The sequence below is a fragment of the Corythoichthys intestinalis genome, chromosome 2 (genome assembly GCF_030265065.1).
Source record: "Corythoichthys intestinalis isolate RoL2023-P3 chromosome 2, ASM3026506v1, whole genome shotgun sequence".
Lineage (NCBI taxonomy): Eukaryota > Metazoa > Chordata > Actinopteri > Syngnathiformes > Syngnathidae > Corythoichthys > Corythoichthys intestinalis.
Genome location: NC_080396.1, coordinates 40,782,561 through 40,794,661, shown reverse-complemented (window position 1 = coordinate 40,794,661; position 12,101 = coordinate 40,782,561). Strand labels below are relative to the sequence as shown.

General features: G+C 40.2%; 1 protein-coding gene across 2 annotated transcripts in view; it reads left to right on the top strand.

Moving 5' to 3' along the window:
- pex14 (peroxisomal biogenesis factor 14) overlaps positions 1-12,101 on the top strand; it is a 101,692-nt gene that overhangs the window by 81,765 nt on the left and 7,826 nt on the right. For both annotated transcript variants that reach the window (XM_057817855.1, XM_057817847.1), the window contains one exon: positions 10,836-10,927. In XM_057817855.1, coding sequence (XP_057673838.1) covers positions 10,836-10,927 — 92 coding nt within the window. The remainder of the gene's footprint in view (positions 1-10,835; positions 10,928-12,101) is intronic.

Below are 12,101 nucleotides of genomic sequence, written 5' to 3'. Positions count from 1 at the left end.
TAAATGGAATGCAGAATTTTATCTTGATTAGTAGTTCGCGCAAACATCAAATCTTCAATGCTTCCGTGGTATGTGAAATATGTCAGCACTTGAAGTTCAGCACACTTTCTGTCTCCACGGGCATTGATACTCTTACAATTAGCCTGTAGCAAAGCACTTAACACTGAAGTTCCACACAAAGTGTGTGCATACACACTAACATAATGTATCTCAAAGCTGAAACTCAGCACGGACACAACATTTGATTAGCTTTCTTTGAATTTAATAAGACGTGTCGGAGATAGTGTTGCTCGATAGCATTAATGTAAGATAATACGTGTTATGTATGTAGCAAGAGGTTAACGGTTTCTTTCTTTTTACCTGTAGACTGAACAGCTTTAATGTGCCACATGGGAGTTTGATATACAACCATTGTGGTTGTTCATATTGTTTTATCTAGGAGAACGCAGCGGACAGGAAGTGGTTTTGGGGGGACAGAGAAAAAGGAAACTGACAGAAGAGAAGAACAAACAATAACATAAAATACATAATTAAACGCCTATGCTACCTAAGAACATAGTGGTGCTATCATAATCATAATCATATGTAAGTGAGGTTACATATAGTGTATCACAAAATTGAGTACACCCCTCGCATTTCTGCAGATATTTAAGTACCGTATTTTTCGGACTATAAGTCGCAGTGTTTTTTCCTAGTTTGGCTTGGGGTGCGACTTATACTCTGGAGCGACTTATGTGTGAAATTATTAACACATTGTTGTATCATTTCACATATTATTTTGGTGTCTTGAAGTGACACTGATGGTTTGGTAAACTTGTTAACATGTTCTTTATGCTATAGTTATCTGAATAACCCTTAATATCTATGTTACGTTAACATACCGGCCACATTTGCATTTCGTTGTTCATGCATCATGTAACATTATCATACTGTACACTTATTCAGCATGTTGTTCTCTATTGTATTTTTATTTTAAATTGCCTTTCAAGATGACTGATCAGTAAATCTATGTGTTGGATTTTATCAACTAAATTTTCCCCAAAAATGCGACTTATACTCTGGTGCGACTTATATATGTTTTTCCCTCTTCGTTGGGCATTTTATGGCTGGTACGACTTATACTCAGGTGCGACCTATAGTACGAAAAATACGGTATATCTTTTCATGGGACAACACTGACAAAATGACACTTTGACTCAATGAAAAGTCGTCTGCCCGCCCGTCTCCTCAGACCATAGGAAATGGTTCCAGTAATCCATGTGCTTTGTTGACGTCTTCAGCAAACTGTTTGCGAGCTTTCTTGTGTACCGTCTTCAGAAGAGGCTTCTTCCTGGGGTGACAGCCTTGCACACCAATTTGATGTAGAGTGCGGCGTATGGTCTGAACACTAACAGGCTGACCCCCCACCTCTTCAATATCTGCAGCAATGCTGACAGCACTTCTGTAACGAGTCACATGGCATTTTGGAGGGAAAATGACAAGCAGTACTCAATTTGGACATTTAGGGATGTTCATAGTTTCTAAGGGTGTACTCACTTTTGTTGCCAGGGGTGTAGATATTAATGGCTATATTTTGAGTTATTTTGAGGGGAAAATAAATTAAGTTTATTATATAAGCTGCACACAGACTACTTTTCATTGTATGAAAGTGTCATTTCGTTAGGGTTGTCCCATGAAAAGATATACTTAAATATCTGCAGAAATGCGAGGGGTGTACTCACTTTTGTGATACACTGTATTGTAGGTTTCTTCATTAAAACTACCTCTCACCTCAATATGAAGTGAAATACTGCAGTGGTCCCCAATCTTTTTCTCACCGCGGACCAGTAAAGCGTTACAATTTTTCTCGCGGACCAGCGGGATGCCAAAGGTTGGGGGGATGCACGACAGCAAAAGACAGTCCTCGCTGCAGCCAGGAATTTAAATCCCAAGTACATTTATTTTACATAGTCTCACAAGAAAGCCGTGACTTTTATCATTGCAAGGAGGAGGGCAAAATTGTTTTGGCGAGAACATGGTTCAAGAGCAACTTTTCGAGGGTCCCACAGCTCAGGAAAAGGCCACTCCCACGTACAAATTGAATGGGTTTCCATGCTGCAAGCTGGGCACTGATGTTGCACCAGTGGTGTTCCGCACAGTGTTCCGATGGCTCCCAAGAGTCTGTTTATCACACACCAAGAGCTGCTATGAAAAGAAGAAGAGTTTCTGCAATGTTCTCACAGTGTGCCGCCATATTTGTTGTTTGAAGAGCGCATGTACAGTGAGTAGGTAGGTGCAGCAGTGTTGGCAGATTGGGCAGATTCCTGCCGAAATTGATGGGTTAGATTTATGGTGTGATTGGGCTGGAGACTGTTTTGATCTAACAACCCTGAGGTTCAGCGTGCAGTTGGATCCTGATATCTATACATGAATGTCGAATGTGTCCACATGATTTAAAACAGAAATACAGTGGGGCAAATGAGTATTTAGTCAACCACCAATTGTGCAAGTTCTCCTACTTGTAAAGATTAGAAAGGCCTGTAATTGTCAACATGGGTAAACCTCAACCATGAGAGACAGAATGTGTGAAAAAAAACAGAAAATCACATTGTTTAGTTTTTTAAAATTAGAGTGGAAAATAAGTATTTGGTCACCTACAAACAAGCAAGATTTCTGGCTGTCAAAGAGGTCTAACTTCTTCTAACGAGGTCTAACGAGGCTCCACTCGTTACCTGTATTAATGGCACCTGTTTTAACTCATTATCGGTATAAAAGACACCTGTCCCCAACCTCAATCAGTCACACTCCAAACTCCACTATGGCCAAGACACCAAAGACAAAATTGTAGACCTGCACCAGGCTGGGGAAGACTGAATCTGCAATAGGTAGCACGCTTAGTGTAAAGAAATCAACTGTGGGAGCAATTATTAGGAAATGGAAGACATACAAGACCACTGATAATCTCCCTCGATCTGGGGCTCCATGCAAGATCTCAACCCGTGGCATCAAAATGATAACAAGAACCGTGAGCAAAAATCACAGACCCACATAGGGGGGACCTAGTGAATGACCTACAGAGAGCTGGGACCACAGTAACAAAGGCCACGATCAGTAACACAATGCGCCGCCAGGGACTCAAATCCTGCACTGCCAGACATGTCCCCCTGCTAAAGACAGTACACGTCCAGGCCCGTCTGCGGTTCACTAGAGGACATTTGGATGATCCAGAAGAGGACTGGGAGAATGTGTTATGGTCAGATGGAAACCAAAATAGAACTTTTTGGTAGAAACACAGGTTCTCGTGTTTGGAGGAGAAAGAATACTGAATTGCATCCGAAGAACACCATACCCACTGTGAAGCATGGGGGTGGAAACATCATGCTTTGGAGCTGTTTTTGTGCAAAGGGACCAGGACGACTGATCTGTGTAAAGGAAAGAATGAATGGGGCCATGTATCGAGATATTTTGAGTGAAAATCTCCTTCCATCAGCAAGGGCATTGAAGATGAGACGTGGCTTGGTCTTTCAGCATGACAATGAACCCAAACACACAGCCAGGCCAACAAAGGAGTGGCTTCGTAAGAAGCATTTCAAGGTCTTGGAGTGGCCTAGCCAGTCTCCAGATCTCAACCTCTTAGAAAATCTGTGGAGGGAGTTGAAAGTCCATGTTGCTCAACGACAGCCCCAAAACATCACTGCTCTAGAGGAGATCTGCATGGAGGAATGGGCCTGATAGAATAAATATATATATAATGTGACCCGGAGTGAATCAGCATATTATGATGATTGCCTTTGTGATGCACAATTGCCTTTGTAACTGATTGTAACAACTTATTGTTTGCTTCACCACTCTGACGCCTGCTGCCTCGTAGTCATAGTAACCATCATAATATTACTGCTACAACTGCAACACATGTTAACATTACCATTTTTGGGCAAGTGGCTCATCTCCTGAGGGCAGGGACTGGCCATCTCTGGTCTTTCGTGATGCACCACTATAAAAGCTGGGGATATTTCGCGCTTCGTCAGAGTCTCCTGTGGGTTGCGTACGGACGCCCAGCCTGTATTCCTCTGCAGCTCTGCCGGGGTGTTGGCTCACCGCCCGCTTGTCAACGGTAAGAGTTTTGATTGCTCAAAGGAATATCTTGTGTGCTGTAACGGTGGCGCGGGGATTTTAGAAGTGACAATCTATATCTAGCGTTATTGTTGTTACGTGTGATGCTTGTTCGATAGCGCGGGGATTTTAGAAGTGACAAACTACAGTATATCTAGCGTTGTTGTTCTTGTTTAACGCGGGGATTTTAGAAGTGACAATCTAGATCTAGTGTTATTGTTGTTTTGCTTGTTTTGCTTGCTTTTGTGGGACTGTAAATAATAAACATCGTATATTTTGCAAAAGTGTGCGTGTTGCTGACTCACTGCGAACCCGGAAATTTTAGAAAACAGGGCCAAAATACCAGCAACAGTGTGTGAACAGCTTGTGAGGAGTTACAGACAACGTTTGGCCTCCGTTATTGCCAACAAAGGGTACATAACAAAGTATTGAGATGAACTTTTTGTATTGACCAAATACTTATTTTCCACCATGATTTGCAAATAAATTGTTTAAAAATCAAACAATGTGGTTTTCTGGATTTTTTCCACATTTTGTCTCTCATGGTTGAGGTTTACCCATGTTGACAATTAAAGGCCTTTCTAATATTTTCAAGTGGGAGAACGTGCACAATTAGTGGTTGACTAAATACTTATTTGACCCACTGTATTATTTCTCTTGTGGACCGGTGCCAAGTGGCTCACTGTGACCAGTGGTTGGGGACCACTGATATACTGTATAACAGGGCTTCTCAACCAGTCTCGCCTTCGAACCCACAATTTCTGATCAGCACAAGTGAGACCAAACTCATTTAGTTGTCAAATATTATTTTAAAGAACTAAGGAGTCTTTTCTTTCTTAGCGATGGTCCACATTAGGGAGGTTGAGCCCTCACTAATGTGGTCTTGATAAGGACTACCTTAAAGGTCTTTTCGCACAAGCAACGCGTACCACCGACAAACCCATTTGTTCTGTGTCTGATGACGGGGCAGTACTCGCAAAAATGAGCCCTGCTCATTAGGTGTTTTGGGTGAACAAACAGTAACATCATGTACACATCAGAAAAAATCCCTCTTATAGGACCGAGGTTGGCAAAGAGATACTGTGCTATTTTGTATGTATTTCAAGTAAAGGCATAAGAAAAATAAAGGAAGCCTTGATAAATGCACATTATTAAAAATTCCTGAGCTTTGGGACACTCAAAAAAGGGATTCATATCCACTTTCCCGCCAAAAGTAGTAGTGCTCTTTTTACAGCAGCTACTATCGCCCCATCCTGCCTAAAACAAGCAAAGCTATGTCTTTCTTGTGCAACAATGAGCAATGCGTCCCTTCGCAAGGCAAACCATAGTAACTGCCATTGAAGTGTCTCACTGTTTACTTCCTGAAATGCTGTAACGTCAGCACTTCCAAATTTGGTCATGCTGGGTAGCAGGATGTCGGCTTCATTGTTTTTATACTAGTACTTGGCTGCTGCTAGTGTGAATAGGCCTTTTCACGGCTGACTTTGGGCAGAAAGAATACACCTGGGATTGGTTGCCTGGCAATCTCAGAGAGAACCAAAACTCCAAATTGCCCAAAAATTAATTAATTCATAAAATGCGTTCGATTACTGTACTTGCTGTGTACCTCTGCTTTCAGAGTATAAATTTAGAAAGAACAGCTCTAGTGCATTTATAAAACTCAGTAAGATTTGATTCGCCATCAGCGTTATAAGGTCAGAAAAATCAGATGTCTATTTTTTCCTTAACTTGTAGCAGGGATCCAGAGTTCTGGACTAATCTAATTTAATTGGGCCCAAAGTGGCTCCTAACCTGAAATTGTAGGGACAATTCACTAAGTCAGTGTCTTTCAGCCACCGTGCCGTCGCGTAGTGTCTGGCGTGCCGTGAAAAATCATTCACTTTCTCCTAATTGATGTAAAAATGTTTTAGGAAAATGAAACCGCAAATGCACAAATTTTGGTGTCTGTGCTGTCCAATGGTCAGTAATCATGCAATTCTCTTCAATATGAGTAGGTATCAATAGGTAGCTACTTTGTTTGGCTATGCGTAAGAGGTAAGGGTGGCATTGTGGTTAGCAGTAGCGGCTAGCTAGCGAAGCTATTAACGGTGATAGCAACGGTAAAGTTTTCGGGGTTTTTTTTTTAAAGGAATGATGCTAACTCAGAACTGGACAAAATTTATTGAATGGCAGTCAAAAGAGTCGTAGAGTCTCTGGTGTAAGGTAATAAAAAAGCCATCTTTCATTGGGATTTACACTGGAATGTAAAGAACTGAACATAGCGGGGTTAACTTTCAACAGGAATGCAGTGATACCTACTCCAATACAGAAGCCCAGGTGTCACACTAAGTGAGTAAAAATGTGATTATAAAATGTGTTTTTCTTTGTTTGATTCCTATTCAATACACAACTTTATATTGTGAATATAGTTATTTTTGCCGGTGGTGAAAAAAGTGTACGAAGTTCAAAAAAGGTTGAAAAACCCTGCACTAAGTAAATATTAAATGCTAAGGGCAAAATTGGGCGATATGGAGCTTTTGGAAAAAGCAAATGAAAAGGAGTTATTCACAACCAGTTTTGATTCACCTCCACCACCCTTGCTCCATTTATCTCTGCTTTACCAAATAAGTTTCTGCCAAATTCCGTAGAAAAAGGGTTGAACTAAATTAGAATATATAGTTGCTAGATTGGACGAAAAACTAGCTAGATATCGTGACCAAATCCCTAAATTTGCAACACGGGATTGTACTTTCTTTTTTCTTTTTGTTGCCAGTCATGGGAAAAAGTAATTCATAAGAAATGAACTGATTGAGAAAGTCGATCGAGAATATGAGATTTCAAAGGTAAAATGAACTATATTATATTGATACCTCAATGAGGGGGAAGAAATTAAGATTGTCTTAAGGAGTTGGTGGCTGTAATTAGAAATGCTTTCAGTAGGGTCCCAATGCAGCACCGCTAAAATATTGCTCTTTATCAACAAGGTGTTGCTGATAATCTCCATTACAGAGAAAATACACCTCACTTTTTCTTTATCTCTTCACTTTTACATCTCGGCCTCCTTGTTCAGTATATGAGTGTCATCAATTTCAAATGTGATTCAATTAATTTCTTTTAGATTTAATTACAAGCGATGAAGTCCAAATTATAACTCCTTCACTGGTAGGAGGTCCACAATTCCTAACAAGCGTCCTCTGGTGAGTTAGGAGAGACTTAATTACGGTTTTAGTCTAGTTTTCCTTTGACTTTGCCTTTTCTCACTTGAGTATCTTCACATTATCTGTTCTTGCTCATATGCAAGTCTTTGTTGTGGGAACAGACACCTTCTATCCATCCAGAATCACAATACCTATTATTGTTATTTCATCTCATTTCACATTTCATTGTACATTGTTGAAGACTTTTACAGAAAAAAAAAAGCCACATCTCTAATGAATTTGAAATAATTACTGTTTTACTGTTTGAAATTATTTGGACAAAATGTGTATGGAGAATGTACTTCAATATTAAAGCTTCAAATAATTAGGATAGTAATATAGATTTTAGTAAACTAATGGACTCTCCCTCAGCATTCGGTGCCGGTCCACAGCATCTCCAAAGACCTATACGACGACTTTTCAGGGAAATGCCTGTAGTCTACATACCATGACTAATTTTGTGGTTAACATTGAGCCCGTCCTGGGTGAAGGGTCCGTCTCCCAAGAAGAGCCCGAACACTCTGTGAGGGAAATTCATTTTGACCAATTTCTATTTGCTACCTTCTTTCAATCACCAGCCTCAGCCCGTAACAATAGTTGGGTTTAGGAAAATACAGTAGATTGATCGATAAATTGAGAGCTTTTCCTTTTGACTTAAATTGATGCAGCGTCCACATTTTTGCAGATGTTGCACATATCTGTTCGACATAAGATACTTGACTGCTCCATTTGGGGCAGGACCATGGCCTCAAATTTGGAGGTACTGATTCCCATTCCATTTGTTTCACACTTGCCTGCAAACCAATCTGACAAGAATTGAAAATTGTATAGCCATCACAACATCTGCCAAAAGCAGAGTATTATGGAGTTCACCAAACCACCAAACCAGATCACCTCAATGCTTCTGCTGGGCTTACAAAAGAAGCCTTGAAGGAGTTAAATGGAAAATTTCCCTCATTGGAAATAAATCAGTGTCAGTAATCTGAAACCAAATTCTGACACTATTCCTACAAGGGCCAATCAGCATGTGTCAGGGGTCCCCATACTTCAGTGCACGCTCACCAGGGCTCCCCCAAATGATACGGTTGCATGATATCTTCATATCTACAAAGCACGTGTGTGCACATATACTCAACCCCAATGTACCTTCCAGATTTGAAATTTTAGAGATTAGTTTAACAAAGTGCAATGAAAGGAATTTAATTTCGAGTTGAATTTAGTTTTAACTATATTGATAAGACTCTTACTCATTAGTTTCATTTGGCTATTTTCAAGCTTTTGAATAACTTTTGTGGACTCATTAACTTTTGATATACTATTGTGACCATAGTTGCCCTTTAACTTCAAATTGCGTTCCTGAACAGTAGAACAGCACTTAGAGGCCACAGTGCTACATATGAAGGGAATGTAATTGTGTACACAGTGGACAAAACTCCGACCAAATGTATTTGTTTCCTCGATTCTCCTTATGTCACGAATCTATATGCCTTGCAAAAGTATTCGGCCCCCTTGAATCTTGCAACCTTTCGCCACATTTCAGGCTTCAAACATAAAGATATGAAATTGAATTTTTTTGTCAAGAATCAACAAAAAGTGGGACACAATCGTGAAGTGGAACAACATTTATTGGATGATTTAAACTTTTTTAACAAATAAAAAACTGAAAAGTGGGGCGTGCAATATTATTCGGCCCCTTTACTTTCAGTGCAGCAAACTCACTCGAGAAGTTCAGTGAGGATCTCTGAATGATCCAATGTTGTCCTAAATGACCGATGATGATAAATAGAATCGACCTGTGTGTAATCAAGTCTCCGTATAAATGCACCTGCTCTGTGATAGTCTCAGGGTTCTGTTTAAAGTGCAGAGAGCATTATGAAAACCAAGGAACACACCAGGCAGGTCCGAGATACTGTTGTGGAGAAGTTTAAAGCCGGATTTGGATACAAAAAGATTTCCCAAGCTTTAAACATCTCAAGGAGCACTGTGCAAGCCATCATATTGAAATGAAAGGAGCATCAGACCACTGCAAATCTACCAAGACCCGGCCGTCCTTCCAAACTTTCTTCTCAAACGAGGAGAAAACTGATCAGAGATGCAGCCAAGAGGCCCATGATCACTCTGGATGAACTGCAGAGATCTACAGCTGAGGTGGGAGAGTCTGTCCATAGGACAACAATCAGTCATACACTGCACAAATCTGGCCTTTATGGAAGAGTGGCAAGAAGAAAGCCATTTCTCAAAGATATCCATAAAAAGTCTCGTTTAAAGTTTGCCACAAGCCACCTGGGAGACACACCAAACATGTGGAAGAAGGTGCTCTGGTCAGATGAAACCAAAATTGAACTTTTTGGCTACAATGCAAAACGATATGTTTGGCGTAAAAGCAACACAGCTCATCACCCTGAACACACCATCCCCACTGTCAAACATGGTGGTGGCAGCATCATGGTTTGGGCCTGCTTTTCTTCAGCAGGGACAGGGAAGATGGTTAAAATTGACGGGAAGATGGATGTAGCCAAATACAGGAACATTCTGGAAGAAAACCTGTATGTATCTGCACAAGACCTGAGACTGGAACGGAGATTTATCTTCCAACAGGACAATGATCCAAAACATAAAGCCAAATCTACAATGGAATGGTTCAAAAATAAACGTATCCAGGTGTTAGAATGGCCAAGTCAAAGTCCAGACCTGAATCCAATCGAGAATCTGTGGAAAGAGCTGAAGACTGCTGTTCACAAACACTCTCCATCCAACCTCACTGAGCTCGAGCTGTTTTGCAAGGAAGAATGGGCAAGAATGTCAGTCTCTCGATGTGCAAAACTGATAGAAACATACCCCAAGCGACTTGCAGCTGTAATTGGAGCAAAAGGTGGCGCTACAAAGTATTAACGCAAGGGGGCCGAATAATATTGCACGCCCCACTTTTCAGTTTTTTATTTGTTAAAAAGTTTAAATTATCCAATAAATTTTGTTCCACTTCACGATTGTGTCCCACTTGTTGTTGATTCTTGACAAAAAATTAAAATTTTATATCTTTATGTTTGAAGCCTGAAATGTGGCGAAAGGTTGCAAGGTTCAAGGGGGCCGAATACTTTTGCAAGGCACTGTATTTCCCATGCTTAGTTTTTCTTTCATTTCTACAGTACATACAGTAGTTTTCATGTATGCATCGGAAGGCAATCATCTTTGACGGACTGCAATGTGTCAGCATTCATGAATGTGCCCCTTTTGTTAGTGATAAAGGCATTATTCCAAACAGTGCATACTGCCTTAGTTTTTTTCTGGGTAATACAGAAATTTAATAAAACAAAATGATTCACACTGTGGGGCCATAAATATGATTTTCATGGGAATTTCTTGTCCTCAGTCACATGAAATGAAGGTTGCCATGTTTGCTTATCTCTCTCTCTCTCTCTCTGCCACGCTCTCGCTTTAATTTTTATTATAAATACAGCTGCAATTTTTTTTATATTTATTTTTTTATTATACAGTGACAATGGAGGAACTGTTGAAAGGGGGCATGTTGACATTCCCTGTATGTATTGTGTGTCATATTTTCTATAGACGGCGTCTGCATCTAGCCGCATCCTGGAAAACCAAATGGTTGGAGAGCTGAAAGCTGAGATAGTCTCTTTGAAGGGTTTACTGCTCAGCAGGTAACAAAGTTATCCAGTCAAGCCACACATACACTCCCTGTATGTCTGAATGTATGTGTGCATTAAAGGCCTGTACTGTTTTTTATTTGAGAGTTTTATGCGTGTGGCTCATTTGTACACTGTGACACTAACATTGTGAGTTACTTCTCTACCAATCAAAATCTGGCTAAATACTAGTCACACCTAACATTTGTACAGGTTCATCTATCATCACCACACTCTTAATTTTTAAAGTGCTGTTTTTTTCTTGACCATAAGTCTTTTTTTCCCCCATAGTTTGGCCGGGGTTTAGACTTATACGCCGGACCGACCTCCATTAAAAAAAAATTATTAAAGGGACGACCTGACCAAAATGGCATGTTGGTTCTATATTCTTTATTTTAATGTTAAGAACTCATGCATTATATATAACATTTGAAAATAATTCACACTTAAATATAATATTAAGAACTTTACTTTAAGGTAAGTCGCAATTGTTGTTTAGGTGGCACTGTGTTCCGGGTAGTGACTTACAGTTGTGGTCAAAAGTTTACATACACTTGTGAAGAACATAATGTCATGGCTCTCTTGAGTTCCCAGTTATTTCTACAACTTTGATTTTTCTCTGATGGAGTGATTGGAACAGATACTTCTTTGTCACAAAAAACATTCATGAAGTTTGGTTCTTTTATGACTTTATTATGGGTGAACAGAAAAAAGTGATCAAATCTGCTGGGTCAAAAATATACATACAGCAGCGCTAATATTTGGTAACATGTCCCTTGGCCGTTTTCACTTCAATTAGGCGCTTTTGGTAGCCATCCACAAGCTTCTGGCAAGCTTCTGGTTGAATCTTTGACCACTCCTTTTGACAGAATTGGTGCAGTTCAGTTAAATTTGATGGCTTTCTGACATGGACTTGTTTCTTCGGCATTGTCCACAAGTTCTCAATGGGGTTTAAGTCAGGACTTTGGGAAGGCCATTCGAAAACCTTAAATCTAGCCTGATTTAGCCATTCCATTACCACTTTTAATGTGTGTTTGGGGTCATTGTCCTGTTGGAACACCCAACTGCGCCCAAGACCCAATCTTCGGGCTGATGACGTTAGGTTATCTTGAAGAATTTGAAGGTGATCCTCCTTCTTCATTATCCCATTTACTCTCTGTAAAGCACCAGTTCCATTGGTAGCAAAACA